We start from the raw sequence: 23,002 nt of genomic DNA on the forward strand, positions 1-23,002 counted from the left end.
CTGATATTAAATAGTGTTAATGTTCAGCAGCAGGCAGAGTGGTGCATTGCGACATTTTCAATCCCGCCTAAAGGCTTTTATTATGAAGTAAATTGCAATGTGTCTGCTGTAGATGTTAAGCTTAAGGCATTTGGGGTATAATTTCCGTGCTAATGTATACTTAAAGACCTACTTCACCAGTTGGAATATGAAGGTGTATTTAATTTGTAGATCCTATTTAGTATACATGTGCAAACATTTTTTAAATCAGATCATCCTAGCCTGAGAAAAGGCAGATCATAAAGAGTGTTTTATGGTCTCACTGTCTAACCTACATTTTCCTTCTCGTGACATCACAGTAAGGGTTAGGATTAACAGGACAGCTGAACTAAGGGAAGACTGAGGGAAGAAAAACCTCATTCATTATATTATAATAGTTATTTTATGGGTGAAGTATTCCTTTAAGTTAAAGGTGATTTTACATGTTGTATTTGTGACAGAGCTGTCCTCATCAGCAAGCCCAGAACACAGTGCTTTAAGGCAACACTATGTAACTCTTGCTTAACAAAGGCCATTTTTGCAAGATGTAGAAATTAGGTTAATGCTAATGCTAGAACATACTGTAACAGTCAGCAAAGAGTCACAAAGTCAGTAAACTCAGCAGTAGACTCACTAATGTCAGATATACAACAATAGCTATGTAAGGTGGTTTAGTCACATTAGCTAACGTTAGCTACTATAAGCTACCAGACCAAACAAGGCATCAAACAGTGTGTATTGATGAGCAAAGCTGCAGTTAATGTATGCTAATATCTTCGTGTTGTCGTTATCAAGGAAGAGTTGCCTTCTCCAGTCCCTAGCTAGCAAGCTAACAAGCTGACATGACGAGACACGACGGTACACACATGACCCCTTCACAGTTACTATGATCCCAGTGGTTAATCATGTTTATTTCATTGTTTGAAGACACTTCCATGGTAGTATACGACTTACCACAGGTTATCCACTCTCCTTGTGTGTGTGAGAGGTGTGTTACATCACTTTAAATCTGTCTGTGTGTGGGCCAGACTCCAGTCAAGAGGTCTTACTCTGATTAAGCTGTTTACCTCCAATGTTAACCTTTTAAATTGAGTTTCATGTTGTCACGAATCAACCAGTAAACAGAGGGAGGGATTATTTTCCCCTGGCTGGACCTACTACTACCAGTAGTTGCGTGACAATGAAGGGATGATCCCCATTCAATCTTAACTGAATAATGTCCTCGTTCGAGCCAGGCAATTCTAGTTTTTTTAGTATGATTAGTTATGCTCTGCGCACCACGGTGACTAAACGAAGCCTGGAATTCTCTCATTAAAAACGTTATGAAAGGGGAGTTGCAATGACTGACACATAAGGGTTATTACATCCGATATTACAGTTGATCAACAATAGGATCTCATCACTTTGAGTGAAGGTTTGACTGGGTTCCCTGCTCTGACTCTGAGCAGCAATTGAGTTTATGACATACGCTGCTGTTTTTATGTATTTATTTCTGTTGTACTTCATAGCACAGGTATTCAGTCCCCCGAGGTTTTGACTGTAAAACCCACATTTTCCAACTGTCTCATTATTTTGTTTTGATGCATTTCAACACATTGCTTTTATTTCTAATCAAGTTTGAATCAGACAGTACCCCTGCTCCTCCTGTACACCTCCCTTCCTCCACCTCTCTCCTCTCCTCTCTCCTCTCCTCTCTCCACCTCTCTCCTCTCCTCTCTCACACCATCTGCTCTTTGCTTCTTTCAGTTCATTCTGCTCTCACACCTTATTTCCGCTGCCGTCACCTCTTGCCTCTCGCCCCCAACTCCCTTGCAAATTTTTCTGTTGTTTTTTTTCCCAGTTTTTTTTTTCCTTCTCTCCATCTGTTCATGTAAAATGGAACATGGGTCAGTTGCCATAGTGACAGGGTCAGAGGTAACTCGTGGGTTATGGCATTTTGGGGGTGTGACCACGTGGCATTATCAGCATGAGAGAGAATTGTTTTGTGGTTTTGAAATGTCATAAAACGTCATATGTGTTGCTGCTGCTGGTTTTGTCTGTTTGGTTGCATTTGATAGATATGTCGACTTAAAAAACGACACTCAGACACACTGACCAAAAACAAGACACTGGTGCAGTATGTACTAGTAGAAACATAGGTGTATTTAGCTGATCAACTGCTAGATTTTGAATATTGGGCTATGATTTACCAGGTGGGCCACAAATAACATCAATAACATCGCTTATAATGCTCTGTGTCTGGTGGATGTGTGAACATGCTCACCACACTAACTTTATATGGAGAATTTTAATGCTGCCCTCATGAATTTTTAATTGCCATCTTTAATATAAAAAGGTAGCGCTTGTGAAGCCCCCCCCTCCCCCCACCCCCCCAGAGTATTCCCCCTTTTAGCATCTGTTAAATGATTGAAGTCTGGACTTACTTTGGTGAGTTTGCCAGAAACCTTATTTTCTAAATGAATGCTAATGTGGCTTTGAGTATTGGATGCTCTCCACAGGACCGAAAAAAAATCAAACATAAGAAAAAGTAGGGCAAAAAAATGAATGCATCTTTAATGAAGCAGTAACTCGCTGTTTACTGGATGGCTTTTTTTTTTAACTTACTTGACAAGCTTTTTGGTTCATCTAAGAGCATCATCCTCCAGACCTTGTTACATTTGTGATTGTTATAATTCATATATATGCTGTGCCACCTCCCCATGACAGTGCTGCTTTTAGGATCCTGCTTGTCTTCTATTCAGACAGAGAACCAGAGAAAATGTTGCTTCGGTGCGAAAAACATGTTAAAATATAGAAGTGTACAAGCATTAAAAAGACAGAGTGGTTCGGGTCTCTCTCTCTCTGCTGCAGGCTGTTCTCTCTTTAAGCACACAGACAGACAGACAGACAGACAGACAGACAGACAGACAGACAGACAGACAGTAGCAGCATCGTCACTGTATAGCAGGCAGCATCTGTGACCATCATTTTGCTGACGGGCCAAACTGCTTCCTATCTCAGCACAAATGTTCAGGAGCGCTTGCCTTGCCTTGAGCAAACATGAATTTGTTCCAATCACTGCAGTAATAAGCTCGTTGGTTATGGTTATGTGCTGTTATAGGAGACGGCAGGCTTTTCCTCGGGGCAGACAGGAATCTCATTTAGGGAATGTTAGCGTGTAGTTGCGTTGAGGTCGTGGGTCGATAGAGGTACGCTCCCCCGTTCATCACATAGTCTTATGTAACCTTCACCACCAGCCAGGCAATAGGTGCTATGAAAATAAATGCAACCCAGTGCTATCTGGGCTTTATGTTGATACTGTATGTACTGTGAATTGTATGTTAGTGGAAGATTAAAAATGCATGTAGTAATAGGAACAAGCTTGTAGCAAATCCAATTTCAGAGTATGCAGCATCTGACAATGTGGTCAAACCTAAGACAGCATATGTTACCAATTAATAGACATATTATATGTGGTACTATTTAAATCCTTTAAAGGAGAAGTAAGTGATATGGTCCGTCTAGCTAACTTTCTGTCTTTTTCTGTAGTTAGCGGTCCCCTCCCTCGTCCCTATACGTCACCACAAATAGTGCCGCGATGGTCATCGTTCACGGGCACAGAGACCCGCCTCTTTATAGCGCTCTGTCTCCTGATTGCAAAAAAACAAGCGGGACACTCAACATTTTATCCGACAATCACTGCAAGGCTGAAGACCTGTCTTATGAACTGTGCATACTGTTTAAGTGATTGCTGTGTGAATATTGAGTGATTTAACACCTATATATTAACAAAGAAATATCACTTACTTCTCCTTTAAAATGGTTTGTTGTTGTTCATAACTACTTGGGTTTCTTTATTGAGAGAGGAAAGGTGTGACCATTGCCTGCAGCCTATTTGATTTAAACAAGGCCCAGTTAGCGAGCATGCTGAGAACCATATATATTCTGATAGCGTCAAATTGAAACCTGAACATTCACCTCAAGGTCAAGAAAAGCCACGTGTCATTTCTCAGGAAATAAAAGCGAAAAAGGCAATAAAAGCAAAGAGATTTACGGGTAGAGGAAGATGGGCTGGCTTTGAGTTAGAAAGAGGATTCTGTCTCCCCCAACCAAATCCCTTACAGTTCATAACAGAGTAACACTGTTTGAATAGATCTAATGTACATTATGTTTGATATTATGTCTCTTTTTGATTAAATATGCTTTCTATTGCTTTGTGATTTCTTAAAGCTATGGTGTATAGTGAGATCGGCTGTGAAATGTTTCAATAGTTGACTCTACTGGTAAGAAAAAAAAATCTATGAACGGCAGAATGAACAAAAATCCCAAAAAGGAAGCGACCGACGTTCACAGAAGGCTGACTCCATGTAGATGTGCTGACAGTGTTGTTGTAATTACTCAGAATTACTCATGGGGGGGGGGGGGGGGCGACAGGAGTTACACACTATAGCTTTAATATGAGACATAGAATAACTGTCCCCCTTTTAGATAAGTGTTGATGGACTGTGTAAACACACCTGTGAAAATGATCGAAATAAGTCCAGGGATTTATGGTTCTATCCAATGACACAGTCTGACATGTTGGAAATGTTCAAATGTATGTCGTTGAGTGTTACATGCACTGTTGTTGTGTAGACGAGGCAGTCTGCATGTCATTTTATTAAATGTTATAAAACGAGGCATTAAATGAATAGATCGTCTTGGTGTCCATTACTTTAGCCGGTGCATGGAGAAATTCAAAGCAGAACCAATGCCCAAATTAATTTTTTAATTAATGATTTTTCCCTTAATAGCTAAGAAATCAGGTCATGTTTACTCTGAGTAGGAGTTAAACACAATTAGCGTAATTCTAGTGTTTAGGTGACAGCTTCCGCAGAATTGCCTTCATCTGAATCAAGTGTCCCTGTCAACAAGCATGGATTGGACCATAGAGAGCAAGGCTGGAGGTGTGAGTGCAGCCTTGGGTAACATGTGCGGGCATTCTGTCCCAGTTGGCTAACTAATCAGTGCAGCAGAAGATCCGGGGCTCCACTCCCAACCCTTTGAGTCTCTGCTGTGATTAGCCAGTCAGGTCCCCAACGCTCTTAATGACACACATGCACACACACAATAAAGATCACTGTCAGCCATGATCCACTGACCTCCACAGAAAGATGGATGTAGGGATAGGGAGTTCAAGAACGTATAATTTTTTTTTTTAATCAAAATATTTTAATTTGGTTTTCAGCACATACAAAAGTACAAAGATGTTCATTTGTTATAGACAGTCCATATGAAATTAGTAATCAAAAAGAAAACTCATGCCACATGTAACAAAAATACAAAATAAAAGAAAGAACAAAATACCAAAAATGATTCTTCCCAAGTCGCTGCCAGTGAGCGTATGTCAGTATCAGCCCTGTCACAACAATTACCAACGATAAGTGAACGGGGTAGGCTCTGTAATGGCTATTAGCATTTACAAAGCCTGGAGTCAGTTTAAAAAAGGGTCCCCATGCTTTCCCAAACCTTGCATGTTTTTAATGTTGAAGCTAGTACCTGGTTTTTGGAAGAATTTTACCCTGGCAGAAACCTTTTGAGGCCAGAATATACAGGGTCCATATCCCCCTCTGAATTCACTATAACATGTCTGACAGCTAACATACAGTAGTGCACTATAGTAAATAGGGTGCTTTGGGACACACCTAATAAATTGTCACAGTGATGTGACCTTTGACCTCCTTATTATTGAATGGATGTTTTTTTTTCCTATATTGAATGAGGAAAGCTGACTGGAGGTAATCTGACAATCTGTCAGCCCTGTTTACTGGCTGCATGCGTGACATTGTGTTAATTGCGTGTGTGCACTGTATGCGTTTGCCTTTGATGTCTGCGAGTGTGTGACCTTGTGTGGGTATCTCTGTGTTTTGCGTGCTTGTGTTAGTGTGTCTGCGGTTTTTTTCTATGTGTATGGGGTTCTTGCCTCGCATCTGCAAAATCTGTGTGAGTGTGCCTGGGTTTGTTTGTGTGTGTGTGTGTGTGTGTGTGTGCTTGTGTGTGTGCTTGTGCTTGTGTGTTAGTGTGTGTGTTCTTACGTGGGTGCTCCTGTCTGATTGCAATGGTCTCCTTTCGCAAAAGCTTACGCAACCACGGAGCCTGGTGGCTGATCTCCCTTTTTGCTGCGTGTCTGTACGGTGTGTGTGTGTGTGTGTGTGTGTGTGTGCGTGTGTGTGTCTCTGTACGGTGAGTGTGTGTGTGTGTGTGTGTGTGTCTGTCTGTCTCTGTACGGTGTGTGTGTGTGTGTGTTTTTGTGTTTTTGTACATGTGTGTATGCAGCCCTTTCTTGTCATTCCCAGACATGGCGGCCTCTGAAAGTGAACAAGTCGCGGCCTTCTTTGAAGCTGGAGAGGATTAGCAATTAATTCAGATCCTTTTTTTTTCCTAAACTTCATTAGAGTTTAACTTGCACGGCCTCTAATCTGATCTGTCGTCGTGACGACGCCCCACAGATACGCCGTGCAGATGTGTGTGTGAGAGAAAAGGTGGTGGTGCAAGTGTGTGTGTGTGTGTGTGCGTGTGTGTGCGCCTTGGTGCAGTCTTGTGTGTCTGTGCTGTTATATGCACATTTGTGGTGTGTTGAAGTGATGTTGCGCCGTTCCCTGTGTGTGTCTGTCTTCTATTATGCTATAAAGGACAAAGAAAATGTAGTACATACATCAAAACTACATGGCTGGGTTGGTTACTGCTAGTACTACCACTTCTACAATTATTATTAATGCCTGCTGTTGCTGCAGTAACAAGTGACATGCTATTTACTTTAGCTTGTTTTTGCATTTTAAAGGTAAGGGAAGGTTTCCTCCTCCAGCAGAGGGAGCTGTGTGTCTGTACAGCAGGTGGTGATGAGCCAGGTCCCATCTGCTCATACTCTATCTATCTATATCTATACCTGAACAAGTCACTTCATGTGGTGCAGAAACATCGTTAATATTAAAAGAATCTGCCAGAGGGGGAGCATATGTAGATTAAGTACTTAGGTTAGAATGTGAGTGTCTATTTTTAATTTTCCCTCTGCACCACAAATCTGATTGGCTGCGTTCCAATCCCCCAAATACTTTTTTTTCTGCTATTTAGTATGGTGGAAAAAAAGATTTAGGATGTCCCGATTCTTGTGGTCGATTTAGTATGTCTACTAGATCCGGCCGAGATTTTTAGTGTTGAAAACAGCATGCTATTTGGGCGATTCTGACCCACAATCCTTTGCGCACCTGAAGTGACGTCACATCGACGGAGCCTCCATATGAAAACAACCGGGGATGTGACGGATATAAAAGCAATAGGCAAGATCAAGGCGCAATGTTATGATGAAATAAATAAGTAAAAAGCATACTGTACTGTACTGACTTGTCGCATACTGCATCTTAACTAGATGGTATGGTCAGATGTAGTATGTAGAATAGAAAAAAGAAAGAGTATGCGATTTGGAATGCAGGGATTCTTTTCAGAGGGTTTGCTGCTGTGTTGATAATGGAATTATTTTCATTCTCCAAAATCCAATCAAACACATTTGAAGATCAGGACATAAAGGAAGTAGATAGATGATAGATATTAGTGTTTTGTAGGTGTGTGTGTGTCGCTTTTGACCATTAGAGTGAGGACATTTTTGGAAAGTGAGGACATTTAGCCTAGTCCTCACTTCTTCAAAGAGCTCTTTGAGGGTTAAGATTAGGTTGTCAGGTTCAAGTCAGAACTGGTTTTAAGTAAGTAAGTTAGTGTCAGGGTTGGGGTTAGGCATTTAGCAGTAATGGTCAAGGTTAGAGTAAGGGCCCGAGGGAATGCATTATGTCAATGAGTGTCCTCACAAAGATGGAAATACAAGGGTGTGTGTGTGTGTGTGTGCATGCATGCATGTGTGTGCGTGTGTGTGTGTGTGTCTGAGGGAGCACATGGCTCACAGCTTCCCCACGCTGTTGGCTGGAACCATCTACAGCTCATAAATTACTCTAAAATCTGGACCCCCAAACCACGGGCCTGTTAACGGTTACGGCCATGTGTGCACACGGTTACGCACGCTAATGTTTTTAACAAACACACACTGACACACACACACACACTCTCTCTCCTTCACATTTCCCCAGGGTGTCAGGCGGAGAGCTGTTTGACCGCATCGTGGAGAAAGGGTTCTACACAGAGAAAGATGCTAGCACGCTGATTAGACAAGTCCTGGACGCAGTCAACTACCTGCACAAGATGGGCATAGTACACAGAGACCTGAAGGTACTGTATAGCGCACACACACACACACACACACACACACACACACACACACTCTCCCCTCCCCCATTTAAAATCCACACAAGCCCTTCACTCTCACTGTACAGCCAATGATTTACCGCAGCAGTCACAGGGGTCACTGGCTGGACACGTGCAGTGCATTGTGGGTCAGCGTGGCGCGTGCCGGGCTGTTGGAAGAGAGGTGATTGGTTCAGCGAGGGCTCCATAAAGCAGCACAGTTAAAACATGATGAAGAAAAGAGGCTCCTGTCTGTTCCATTTCTTTGAAAGTTTAAAGCCTTTTTAGCCAACTGCTCACATGTTTCTCTACCCATGATAACCACAGAGAGGAACTAACACCTCTCTTTCTTTCTGTCCTCCAGCCAGAGAACCTGCTGTACTACAACACCCTAGACGACTCAAAGATCATGATCAGCGACTTTGGCCTTTCCAAGATGGAGGGCAGTGGTGACGTCATGTCCACGGCCTGCGGCACGCCGGGATATGTGGGTGAGTGGGTCAGAGGTCAAACAGCCCGGCATTGTTGTTTTTCTATTTCTGTCGTTTTCCTTGCCCCTCCCCAAAAACAGTCACCATTTACCGTAGTGTCCTTGAAAGATTTTTGGCGGGGGAAAAAAAAATAAAAATCCGAGGAGATAATTCCCCCCTGTTGTTAACGCCTGTCAAGCTTTACATTGGGATAAATATACAGTGCTTGTCACTTGAAAGATAGCACTTTAGGAAAAGGATGGCTCATTGATTTCAGTCAGTAGACAAGATTTCTGCCCGGCTGAAATGACAACCGGTTGGATGATCCGTGTAGAAATGATACACTGTTCTTGTATTGCGGTGCCCGTAGAGTCTTACTATTAACAGTATGATAGGGAACAATATAAGAACAGACTTGATTGATTTGTTACATCCTTTAACAAGCAAGACCTAGGTTAGATTTATGCATTACATTTCATGTTTTCCTTTTATTGAGAGAAAAAGGCTTCTAGGACGAGGACTGAGCAAGGTTTATTTCATGTATTAAAGAGTGTGGCTGCCATCCAAACCCAGTGAAGGGCCGATAAACTCTGATTGCATCCAGCACTGGCTTCTGTTTAATGTGGAAAGACTTGGATGAGCTGTTATTAACTGTGTTTAACACAAGGCAATGCTATAGGAAGTGGATGTAGTGAGCTTGTTATTCGGACAGCAATAGGTCAGAGCAGATAAACACACTGTCTAATTCAATCCTGACTGTAATGCTCTATGCACACCACTTCAACATGTGGACTAATCCATAGCTTGACATAGCTGCAGTGGCTAAGCTAGGACTGTTGGGGGGGGGGGGGGGGGGGTTCAGCCAATGGACTATTGATTTTGTGTCCGTATCATTGTCCTGGTTTGGTGATGTTTTTATTTCCCATAATGTGGAGACATGTTAGTGGAAACGACAACGTGGACTGAGCAGTCTTTACTTGGATCTCTGCAGGCGTCGATAAAATAAAATAAAATAAAAACACATGCCAAATTCAGAGAGCGCATGTTGTTCCCATATGACACGCCTATGGTCCCTGCATCATCTTTCTTCATTCACCGTGACCACTGTTTGTGTGTGTGCGTGTGTGTGTGTGTGTGTGTGTGTATCTGTTTGTGTGTTTCTGCATGTTCATGTGCATTTTTTTACATTCGCAATCTGCGTACAGTACACCTCACTAACACACACACACACTAACACACACACACACACACACACTATCACCAATGGTGCTTATCAGTCCCTGACAGACTGTGCAGTTGACTGTGCGTGTGTGCATGTGTGTGTTTGCTTGTGTTTGTGTGTTGTCATAAGAGACAGATGTTTGATGTTGACAGGACACGCTACCATGTTGGAGCACAAACAGAGATTGCTTGTTCTGACAATCAAAGTACAAACTCTCAAATAATCAAATGTGTTTCAATCTCTCTGGTGAACTTCTGAAACTGGTTCTATAGCGCCTCCACCGGGCCAACTGTACTGAGCCCAGCTGGAGCTCACGACCTGAAACTGAATCTAATACATTCCTTTTCTCTTTTGGTTTTATGTTAACCTGTAAAATCTGACTTCAACCAAACTGCAGAAAATAAGCATTCCAATTTTCAAATGCAGGGGACACACACACTCACTCACTCACTAAAAAAAAACAGCCAAGATATGACTTTAAATGGTCAAATCCTTGCTTTCTCTATCTCTCTCTCTCTCTTTCGTCATGTATTTCTGTAGCACTCTGATCTCTCTATCCATCCAGCTCATTTTAGGCTTGACCCCCCCCGACCCTGAGCCCCCTCTCCTGCAGAGCTTTACTTGGCCACAGGGCGTTTCAACTCTAGACAATGTGTGTCTAAATATAACTCTGGAAGACCCAAATGAAATCCACATCTCAAACAACGAGATGCTTTATATCCATTTTCCTTGTCTCTGTGTTTAATGGGCGACTTAAAAATAGAACATAACAATATATCTTATAACATTCATACATTCAACATTATAAATATGGGCAGCATATGTTAAAGACATGGCAGTTGGCTTTTGCCTCTTTGTCAGCTGCAGGCACACAGTCTATGGAGGAATCAGTCAAAGCCAAACCTCTCTTATTTTTCAATATGTGTCTTCATCTCAGAAACATTCAAACAATCTTACATTTAAAAAGCATCTGTTGGACATTACAATCTGACCTGAGACCTGTTGGTTCCATCAATGAAAAAGTGAGACAAGCTATCTGAAAGCACAACAAAGCCAATAGGAGTTTCTTCAAAAATATGATAGAAAAAAAGAACCAAATCTAAGACTTAAACTAATTTACCAAAAAAAAGCCCACAAAGATGGCTTGGCAATATGATTTGTAGAAATACCAAAGCAATGAGAGTTAAGCAACAGAAATTGAATTAAAAAAAAACATCTTATGATATATTTACTCTGTCCGCCTATTTGACCCTTCATTTGTACACTTTGTTGAAGAAGTAAGCGCAACCATACACAATGACCTCAGTGTGTAAAAATGGCCTTATTCTGAATCCAGCAAAACAAGAACACACACACACACACACACACACACACACACACACACACACACACACACACACACACACACACACACACACTTTCACAATGAGTCAAGGTAGACCTATAAACACTGGCTTCGCACTCTCTGAATCAGCACATGTGTGCAGAGTTTATATTTTCCCCCCAGTTATGTGTGGCATTCCTCCATATTTTGCTTTGTGTGTGCGTGGGCCAAATCTATTTGGATGCGGCCTCGAGCGTGTCCGTGTGACGTGATGCTATGTTGAGCTCAGTGACATGATTGATCTGCTGTGTCAGCGGTCCTCCCAGGCTCCGTAATGGGCTGCAGACACAACGACAGATAGGAGTTTCATTTGACAAAACAGCTTAATTTAAATTTAATGCCCCAATACAATCAGTCAGGAGAGAATGCACTGGCTCTGGGTCAGACAATTATCTTATTTAATGTCAGGTACAAATAGTGGAACACCGTGAGAACCTGTAACCTCCTTGCAGAAGAAGTTCCCACCATTAAACAAACAAACAACACACATGTGATTTTAATTTGGACCGGCGTGGAGAGTCTGCACATTTTCTCTGCGTTTGGGCCCATAAAACAGCCTTTTCATGTAAAAAAAATAAATAAAAAATCACAGCGGTTTTAACTGGACCTCAAGCTGACAAGAAAGTCCAAATTGTGCCATTAAAAACACCATCCAGTCTTAATCACACAAACACCATGGCTGGATGGAAATAGAACTCTGTTAGTAGGAAGAAAAACAAGCAACCAGGGATAAACACTGTTTTTCTTCTGTCTTTAACTTGCAGCTCCAGAGGTTCTGGCCCAGAAGCCGTACAGTAAGGCAGTGGACTGCTGGTCCATTGGAGTCATCGCCTACATACTGTAAGTAAACCCAACCCGGCATCTCTCTCTCCACACAGTACAGCCCAGGCTTTCATCCAAACAGCCCCACAGACGCCACCACACAGCCAGTCACAGCTCACAGTTTACATGGCTCTCTCACCAGGAGACACATTAACACCTTATGCCAATCAAGTTGTCTCGACACATCGACTTCTGCCATGAGCTCTCCAACACAACTTCCTCAAAGAAGAATGTGCAGAATGGAGATTCCAGAGTGAGGGGGAAAATATACTGTTGGCTGGACTTGGACATGGACTTGATGTCATAAGTCAAACTGTCTGCACCCTATTTAACCTGAGCAGACGTCTAACCGGGCCAGCACAAGTGAAAACACCTGTGGATAGGTTGTATAGGTGTGCAGGGCCTTGAAGACAACCCCCAGATGAGTAGTTGGAGTAAACTCTGAGCATGTGCACACACACACAAAACCATGGGGTCAGTTGTTATGTATTACTAACTCATAATGATCATTCCATGCAAGTTTGCATTGGTTTGTCATGCACGAGAATACACAATAACAACGCTAGTATGTGTGGAGCCTAATGCCCTCACAGGTTAAATGGTACAGCTCTGCTCTGTCGAGAAATTTGAAACACTTGTGTTGGTCCCATGTGTGTGTGTGTGTGTGTGTGTGTGTGTGTGTGTGTGTTAATGTTGCTTGTTGCTTGTGTGCGGTCATCAGAGCCAGATGGAGCTCTGCTGAATGGCCTTGTATGGACATGGGGCTGCAGGCTAGACCTATTTCTCTCTCTGCTATTTGTTTTCCTTCTGCTGCGTCATGCCCACCTCTTAGCACCACACTCAGACTTTCACTCGTGTGTATGTAAGTGTGTGCGTGTGCATAAATGTGTGTTTACATGAACAATACACACTGCAAATATGTGTGCTTAGCTAACTGTTAAGTACATAAGGTAGTCTGTTGTGTCTGTGTGTGTGACTACTACTAACGTAGTATGTACAATGTTGTTGATGCGTAAACCTACCATTTTAATTATTCTAAGATGTGTCCGTTACTCCATCTGTATATGGTTAAGTGTGTGTGTGTGTGTGTGTGTGTGTGTGTGTGTGTGTGTGTGTGCTCCACATGACAGAGACACTATTATCTTGAGAGTGAGGTCAGATCAGAGGTCAGAGGTCTGCATCGTTGGGATGTGAGGCGGAAGTCACGCTCAAACATTAGCACGTCAAACAGATTTCTGATGTGTAGGGTGAAGGTCTCTCACCCCCTGTGTGTTTCTATGTGGCATTGTGTGTGTGTGTGTGTGTGTGTGTGTGTGTGTGTGTGTGTGTGTGTGTGTGTGTGTGTGTGTGTGTGTGTGTGTGTGTGTGTGTGTGAGAGAGACAGAGGGAGATGGAGATGGAGAGAGTGGCTCCCTGCTGACAATTAGCACAATTAGCGTTGGGATTCAGACCTTGTTAGCTTTTAGCTGCTGCTCAGGTGGAAAGATCACATCAGGCAATCAGCCATGATAATCACCTGGGATCTTTAGTGTGTGTGTGTGTGTGTGTGTGTGTGTGTGTGTGTGTGTGTGTGTGTGTGTGTGTGTGTGCGGGTTGTGTGCATGTGCGTGTATTTGTGTGTGTGTGTGTGTGTGTTCAGTTGGATGGATGGTCTCCAACCAAACGTGAAAGCAGAAAAATACAAGGGAGGTATCTCTTCACACCAGGGAGAACCTAAAGTTTCTTCCTAGGTACAGTGTGTGTGTGTGTGTGTGTGTGTGTGTGTGTGTGTGTGTGTGTGTGTGTGCGTGCGTGCGTGCGTGCGTGCGTGCGTGCGTGCGTGCGTGCGTGCGTGCGTGCGTGTCTCTGGTGGAGTGGAGGGTTACCTGAGTGACAGGTCAGTCTTTAACCCAATGAGGAAGCAGAAAAACGTATGGAATGCTTTTCTCACTTCACGGCAGGTAGTGCCTTTCTTCTTTTCTTCCTGGTGTGAGTGTGTGTGTGTGTATGTGTGCATGCGTGTGTCTGCGTGCGTGTGTGTGTGTGTGTGTGTGCGTGCATGTCTATCGATGGAGAAGGTATTTTAATGAGTTTTTATGATAATCTCTCAGTGCGTCCAGCACTTTAGTAATGAGCTGCGGATGTTGTTCATGGTTGAATCAGACCGGAGCTCCAGTTCATTTGTGCTCATCATCACTGGGAACACAGTCATCTCATGTTGAAGGCTGCATCACATTAACCACCACTCTGACCAATACTCACTCTGTCCCAGACACCATTAACACATGACACAATTACAAACCACTTACATCAGCAGCAGTGTTGGGCATTATGGTCGTTATACCTTGTTTTTTGTGGCAATGAAGTGTTTTTCAAAGATTTGTAGAACAAGAAGAATTGTTCATTTATATATTTGCAATTTGGTTAAAGAAATCACTAATCTAGACAACTGAATAACTTCAAATGATGACACAAAATGATCATAGTGTCACCATCATTCAATATAAAATAATACAGAAGTATTGCCTGGACCTTAAGGGGGGGCGGGGGGGGGGTATCGGTGTTCATAATTTTGTCAGTCATCAGAATCAGTAAATAAAACTCGAAACAGTGAGTGTTAAGTCAATAAGTAAATGAACGGGTGATTGATTTGTTTTGAACCATATGAAATGAAAGGTGAGTGAGTGAGTTAATAAATGAATCGGTGACTAAATGAATGACCTAATAAGTGAGTGAGTGAAAGACATAATGAATGGTTGACCGTGTTAACCCGTTGTCTGCAGGCTGTGTGGTTACCCTCCGTTCTACGATGAAAACGACTCCAAGCTCTTTGAACAGATCCTGAAAGCCGACTACGAGTTTGACGCGCCGTACTGGGACGACATATCAGACTCTGGTGAGCCTTACCCCCTAACACACCTCCTTCTTCTTCTTCTTTATTCTGTCTATTCTGTTCTTCCATTACCAACTCTCCCTTCCTCTGTCCACCATGTGGCACATATGGACCACACACGGCCTCTCCATCACTGCCTCTGACGTCATCTGTCGGGAATGAATGTATTTGGGAGTGTGTGTGTGTGTGTGTGTGTGTGTGTGTGTGAGTGTGAGAGAGAGTGGGGTCAACAGTCACCACCTCAACTATGTGCAAATACTTCCAGTAAAAAAGCCATGTTTATTATTTCCCTGAAACCAGTTGAAAACTCCATTCCAGTGTATTTTTGTGTGTGTGTCGATGGCGATGAAATGGCATTAATGTGCTGTTAGGTAAAGTGTCAGCTTTCCTCCTGAGGCAAATATAACAAACGGTGCTGAGGAGAAATGGAAATCACCTAAACCAGAGTGAGGTGGGACAACAGAATCAGTGTCATTTAGCAGATTTCTGCCGTTATGTTAAATTTGCTTTGCCCGGAGGATGGCTCTTAATGACGTTGGTGTTCCATGGAATCCCAATGTGTGGTTTTGGTTGAAATGTCTGGACATCTGTTGGATGGCTTGCCACTCAATTTGGTCCAGACATTTATAGTGCCCACAGGAGAAATCCTAATAGCTTTGGTCGTCCATTTTGCTTTTCATGCCTCGTCATCACAAGTGCAAAATTGTCCAATATTCGTCTATGGAAAAATACCTGCAACACTATTGACATTCCCATCAGCCTCAGTGTTTGTTGCTAATTAGTATTGTTGTAGTGTTGGCACGGTAACACGGCGCTAAAGGTGTTAATCATTAAACCTGCTCATTATACCGTTTTATCAGCATTGTCTTATCGTGTTAGCATGGCAACACATTTAGCTTAAAGCACCAGTGAGAATGACTGTATTCTCTTAGTCTATTTTTTTTGGAGCGATTGTGACTTCCAAATGCCAATTTTCAGCAGATGCCAACAACATTGGCACTCTGTGCACGTGGCCATTTGAACAAGCAATTCAAACAGTACTTCAAACTGAGTGAAATGTCAAAGATTATCAGTGCTGTCTTGTGTCACAGTTGGTATGATGTTTGTGTGACTGAAGGTATTGACCTTGTAGGGCTCTTGTGATGTTGTATTTCTTCTCCCCAGCCAAGAATTTCATCAGTAATCTGATGGAGAAAGATCCAGCCAAGCGTTTCACCTGCGACCAGTCCCTCAGACATCCCTGGTGAGAAACCACACACACACACACGCACACACACACACACACACACACACACACACACACACACACACACACACACACACACACACACACACACACACACACACACACACACACACACACACACACACACACACACACACACACACACACACACACACACACACACACACACACACACACACACACACACAAGGGGGCGCCTTTAGCTCAGTTGGTAAGGCGTCCCCTCCATGGGCCTCGGCCAGCAGCGGACCCGGGTTCGATTCCAGCTCGCGGTCGTTCTCTGCATGTCACTCCCCTCTCTGCCCCATTTCAACTCTGTCTCTACACTATCAATAAAGCATAAAAATGCCAAAAAAAAATATCTTATAAAAAAAAAACACACACACACACACACACAGAATGTCATACTAAAGCATAAAATGTAGCAATCAAAGTACAGTCAAAGGTGTTAACCGAGACATTGTGTGTGCATTTATATCAGGATCGGCGGGGATACTGCGCTCTGCAAGAACATCCACGAGTCAGTCAGCCGACAGATCAAGAAGAACTTCGCCAAGAGCAAATGGAGGGTAACTGCTGTTTACTGCAGTGGATTCCTTGCTTGTGCTGCCTCTGTGTTGCAGCAGCCTTTTGTATTGCTCCGGTACCATGACTCAAAACTATTTATCATGTCTGTGTTGTAAGAAGATGAATCACCTGCTTGTAAAAAGCCTGGGCCCGGCCATATGGTCAGCACTCAATCTGCATCACACACTTTTTTCCTGAAGCTCTTAAAAAGAAGAGAGTGGTAATCTACAGACTTAAAAGAAATGGCACTTTCTGTAATAGCTGCTCCCAACACACAGTCATGTAATTTTCAGCTCTGGGTGTCAATAGCAGATACTCTGGGTGTTTTAATGGATAGATAGACTGCAACAGAAGCCTATAGTATCATGGTATTTCTGAACCGGTGCCAGTAACACTGAAGGCACTTTCTGATCTTCAACTTCAAAGGCGCTGTGTGAAATGAAAAATGTACCTGTTTGATCTTTTCAATGACGCGACATTAAAGAATCCCTGCTCCTATATGTGAAGAGAGTACATTGATAGTGCACCGACCTCATGTTAGAATCAAGGAGAAGAAATTAAACCCCTCAATGATAAAAACCATCAAAAAATGGAGCACTCTTCTGCTCTACTTCCTCCTATTCGTTTGGTTTACAGCCCTCACTGTTATATCATACTAAAACACCATTTTTGAACAACCCTACGAGAGTGCCTTTTCATTAGTATTCTAATCCCAATGGATTTTAGGAGACACAGAAATTGAGGCAAAGTGAGCGCTCTTGTTTTTTCCCCGTTTTTTTCTTTTTTTTTTCAATTCCTTTCATCTTCTTATGTTCTCTCCAGCAAGCGTTCAATGCCACCGCCGTGGTTCGGCACATGAGGCGGCTGCAGCTTGGCAGCAGCAGCATGGGCAGCAGCATGGATGCCTCCAACGCCCAGAGCAGGCCGGCCCAGGGACAGAGCCAGAACACAGGCCAGGCAGCACAGGGCCAGAGCAACAACATGGTGGTGGCCGCCAGCAAAACCTCTTCCACAGACAACAACACTGCATCTCCTCGAAAGGAATGTGAGTATGACACAGCAGTAGAAGTGGCACCAGGCAGCCAAGTGGACATACGGGGAGGGTTTTTCTCAAGAAGTTATAAAGAGTCGATCATTCGCCAAAGCACACCCGCAAAACAACAATGGTCAGATTGTAGTTTAGCAACCTGGGCAAGACAAAAGGGGTGTATGGGGGCTATGTGTATCTCATCCATCATCTTCTGCTTCTTCCCTCTCAGGTGTAGCTGCCCCGGTCACCCCCTGCAGTCTGGCGTCTGCAGCCTGTTCATCTCCTGCCACGGGGGCGGAGCTGAACCGGCCACACCCCTCAGTGGGCCCCGCCCCCGTGCTCACAGAGACCAAGTGACGCCAGGTCCCGCGGGAAACCAGCTGGGAGGCCACAGCCCTGTGAGGCAGAGAGGAGGAAGAGGAGGACCCCCCTCTTCTTCTACCCTTCCCTCTACCCACTGCCAGTCCCCCCAGCCAGTTCCCCGCCCTGCTCCCGGGAGAGCAGAGGACTTTGCCTCCACCCCACACCCATTCAAGCCATCACTGTACGCCCACCACCTAGCCACCAGGACGCCACTGACTGTCATGGAGGATGTTTGTTTGTGTAAGGCTGTCTGTGATTGGCTGCTGTTGCTGATAAATGGCTGCCAGTTGAGCAGTTATTGGTGGTAGACGGTGGGGATGGTGGTATCATATTATTCAATGTCAAGTCAACATCAACTTCCCTCTTGAATCTCGTCTTTTCCTGCGCCACTTTATTTAGCTTTTTTTTTTCAAATTAGGTAATTGACTGTTGGCAACTGGATATTTTCGTTTTTATTGTAACTGTCCATTTTAAAGGTGTTATGTGTAACTTTTACAAAGCAAACATATCATTGTCAAAGTGATAGTGCTACTTTTGGTATGATTACTGTAAATAATTAACATCATGGCCATGATGATCAGACACCTTTAACTCCCTCAATTAACATTTTCTAATTGTGCGATCATTTCTCCACATTCAGACTCCATCTCCCATAACCCCCCTTGTTTATTCTGGTCTCCACCGTCACCAAAACCTCTGAATGCTTTGGCTATGTTTCCTATTCTGACCTGGTGCGAAATAGAGGCTCTACACTAATTTTACCAATGCAGCAGACTGAAGTGACAACGATGTTCTCTTGTTAAAATGCTACATATAGCACCTTTAAGTCATTTTACATGTCCTCATGGGCTTGTCTGTGTGTTTGTTTGTGCTTTAAGAAGTGCTTTAAAAGTACCTTACGACTGTTGAGATATGGAAACATGGAGTAAGCGCTTGATGTATTTTGCACAGAGAGGGTCAGATATGTTTTCAGACACAGATTAGCCACTTAGCCATTCACTTGTGTTTATCAGAGAGTAGAGAGTGTAAACCTTTAACTTGTACAATATGTTGTCTGAAAGATTCTGATTTGTTTATTTCTTACTTTATAAGACTTTTATAACAATCACCCTTTAAGGGACACAACGCACATGTTACTACGAAACACGCGGCAGGTTTTAGGACAGAATGGATAAGAGGTATTTACTAGAAAAACTGCCTCGGTTTTGACAATGTTAACAGCTACACGAGAAGCTTGCCATTTTGATTTACCAAAACTGAGAGGAGTCACAAGCGGCGCAGTGCAAGTTTCAAGGTTACACACCATTTACGAGATAATTCACTGCCTCATAATATGGGTCTCCGGAGAATTTGACCCGTGTCCGAGAGGGAAAAATCCAAGAAGCCATGATCGCACCTTTATGCTTTGTCAGTTTCAGAAGCGCTCAGGGAAAACTGCAGCTGCACTGTGAGCTGGCAAATACCAAACGTCCTGCTTTAGGTTTTTATCTGCCAGTGTCTTTTGTCCAGGCGTTGGTGGCATCAACATTAATGATCCAGAGGTTAGCTGTGTCCTTATTTCAGTGTTGTAGTGACTCGTGACTTGACTATTGAAGACTCTGACTATTCCACCCAAGAACTCCCAAGCTGTTATGGACTCAATCATCTTACGCAGCATGTACAATTAGTTCCTTTTGTTGACGCAATCCCCCAAACCTTGAAGAAGCCCAGCTGACAGAATTGGACGGAGACAGCTAGAACAATATGGAGGACATGATAAATTACTAGAAGCTTGGTTTGCATAGCTTGCTTCTCTAGATTAGTGAAACAGTTCTACACGGGCAAAAGTCTAAGTATTTAGTTCATTATGAGTAGGCAAGCCAATATATTTTGTTTACAGCAAGACTTTTGATGTCCACCACCTACTTCCGGTTGTACTTTTACATTCTGTTTCAAGAAATCCAATGCATCTGTGATCCAATGGAAGTCCACAGCTTGTAGTCCTTTCTTAATCCTTAATCTAAGTTTAACATGACACACTGACCTAGTTTATATTAGTTCCCTGATGGACTTTTGACTTCTCACGACCCTGACTTTGCTACGGTAGCTTAGATCGTGCCGCTGGTTGTAATGGCCTTTTTACAGCACAACTGTACTGTGTTGGGTGCTCACTCACACATATCAGATTGTCATGTCCTTATCAGATGCAACTCTGCTGATCCCTTTATTGTGAATTGTAGCCAAAGACTAGCGCTAAGGTACGAAGACACTTTGGTTCATTTCTACTTGATGAATTTGGTTCAAACAGACCAAGTCAGACATGAAGCTGTTTGAGACACAAGTGGATTAAAACCAAGGGCTGAACTCCAGCTGCAAATTGATGGACCTTTGATCCCCCCCCCCCTTTCTGTTGCCATTGACTTATTTTTCTATTATGATCTAGACTGTTGCTGAAAGGTATCTGCAAATCATTCACAGCGCTTGTTTTAATCTGTATGTCATGACCGGAGGGGTGTGAGACCACAGCTGGATGCTAGTCAAAATAGGGTTAACATGGCAGTAAATCAACACTCACCCAAGCTTTGTGGAATTCACTTCTGGCTTGGCTGCGTCGCCACACGTATGAGCCTCCACACATTTGGCACTGAAGATGACTCAAGCAAACCAGGACAAACACACATTTGTGAATGCTATTAAGAATATCTGCGTTGATGTTCTTTGGCAGTAGCAGCGCCTTCCTTTAGCTAGATCTGTGCGGACAATTCCAGCGTGTTTGGAGTTTATGATCTTGCCTCTGTTTCCTTACCAACAGTGTTTTAGTCCTCATCTCAATATTTTACAGCCTTCCCTACCCTGTTTTAGCTCTAGGGCCCAAGCCCATTGGCCCCCCACTATAGACGTACATCTATAAAAATGAGTCCAAAATACATAGTTAGAATTTTTTGAAAGGCTAAATTATTTCCTAAAACAGCTGGGCACTGTAAAAAGAAAACAAAAGACCAACAAGAGTAATAAGGGCATTCGTTGGGGGACTACTTTCAGCGGTGGACTAATACACTATTGTTGCACTAATGACTGATGCAGCAGCACAATGGGGTATATGATGACTCTTAATAAACGGCAGTGCCCATGTTCATCATAATGAACTCACTGAAACCTTTTCTTTAATACAACAGCCATGACTCTCCCTGAATATGCACATCAATATGAAACACTTTGGCCTTGAGCTGTCATTCACAGGGATTTAGGGAGCGAGTGATCCTGAGATGTTTGGGCAAAAGTGATTATACATTTTTAAACAGCCTTCAAGAACCTCCAATCCTGCTGGAATCGCCCACTCACAGAACACTTCGTTCCACTTTCACTTGCAAAGGTGGTGACAGCTTCTGACACGGTGCACCATTTCAGACAAATTGACTGAGAACCCTGCCTTGATGGCTTAACGCGTGTCCTCCTAGCAGCTAATCCAGCCATAAAATACTTTTATTTTCGCTTTATTTTGTTAGAGTTAGGAGTCTAAAAAATACCAGTTAGTCTGATTTATTGGATTTTAAATGTGTCCTACTAGAGAAAGCTAACCCTTTATTGCATTCCTTACTGAATTACAACATGTGTGTCCTACTGCATGACTACATGGTCCACCTATAGAAATATATATATGTAAATGAATTCTCTTTATTAAGACTTTTCTACTGCGGGCCTTGTGTTACCTTTTCCTCTACTAACCAAACTCCAAAGTCAAGTCATGTGATTAATTATCCATTTGTTACTGAGGGGAACGTTCAACCATGCAAGGGCTTTATTCCTATGATCACCTTTTATCTTATTATTCACTGTAACCGATTGATTGCTATGCATTTTTTCAACTATTTGAAAGTGTGTCGTCATTAATGCTTTGTCTCGGAAGTGGGATCAGGAAATCAAGGAAACGACATCAGTACTCACAGTTAACCAAATAGAATAGGTTTTCAGCCAGATCTTAAACAATTGCAATCACTTAGATATTAATTCTCAATATGATTCTGGAATGAGCTTGTGCCACCAGGGTTTCTTCTCTGGCACTAAAGATGTCAGCCAACACTGTGTAAGAATGGTCCGCTTCAGTCCGGGCGTTTTGGGTTTTACGAATGTATTTGTGTGGCAGACAGAGGGTTTGGATACATGCTGCTGTGTTGTTGTATTTCTTTGTATGTTAAATAGTTTTTCCCCCTGACCGAGTCTTTCCACGTTAAAGATGCTAAACTGTAAATACTGTAGATTGTGAATATATGAATGATCATTTTCAAGATACTTCAAAAAATGTGTTGCTGTTCAGGCATGTGAGAGTGAATGAGCGAGCGAGTGTGCGTCGAGGGAAGTTGATTGTATTTCTCAATGGAATGTTTAATGTAAAAGAAGAAAAAAAAAGAAGCTAAAAATCCCCTTTACTCCCCCCACTGCTGTTTGCTTTCATGTGCTGTTCCAGGACTGTGCGGCTGCTACCACCTGTAAAGCCACCAGTATCCCTCCACCACCACCACCACTCAAGTGTCAGTCCAACCCACAGTGAAAGCATCGTTTACTGAACTCAGGCTTATGTTGTTTTTTTTTGCCATTCCTAAAAAAGGAAGAAATCCTAAAGCTGTGACCGACTCAGAAACTCACTGTTAAAGGGACTAGACTAGAGGGACGGCTATATGACCCGCTCTGTTCCCCCTTTGAACTCAAGCTCTTTGGACCTTTTTATTTGATCTCGTACAAAGACGCTGCCCGAAGAGCATCGTCGCAAAAGATGAAATACAC

The 23,002-nt window shown here is 42.9% G+C and overlaps 1 protein-coding gene across 1 annotated transcript in view; it reads left to right on the forward strand.

Moving 5' to 3' along the window:
• The window catches only part of camk1da (calcium/calmodulin-dependent protein kinase 1Da), a 53,503-nt gene extending 35,126 nt beyond the window's left edge, over positions 1-18,377 (forward strand). Inside the window, exons 4-11 of the mRNA XM_080051260.1 lie at positions 8,112-8,250; positions 8,630-8,756; positions 12,106-12,181; positions 14,926-15,038; positions 16,200-16,278; positions 16,763-16,850; positions 17,671-17,893; positions 18,108-18,377. Coding sequence (XP_079907386.1) covers positions 8,112-8,250; positions 8,630-8,756; positions 12,106-12,181; positions 14,926-15,038; positions 16,200-16,278; positions 16,763-16,850; positions 17,671-17,893; positions 18,108-18,235 — 973 coding nt within the window. The 3' untranslated portion in view covers positions 18,236-18,377. The remainder of the gene's footprint in view (positions 1-8,111; positions 8,251-8,629; positions 8,757-12,105; positions 12,182-14,925; positions 15,039-16,199; positions 16,279-16,762; positions 16,851-17,670; positions 17,894-18,107) is intronic.
• Positions 18,378-23,002: the final 4,625 nt, after the last annotated feature.

This window comes from Ammodytes marinus (assembly GCF_949987685.1).
Source record: "Ammodytes marinus genome assembly, chromosome: 22".
In the NCBI taxonomy this organism is placed as follows: Eukaryota; Metazoa; Chordata; class Actinopteri; order Uranoscopiformes; family Ammodytidae; genus Ammodytes; species Ammodytes marinus.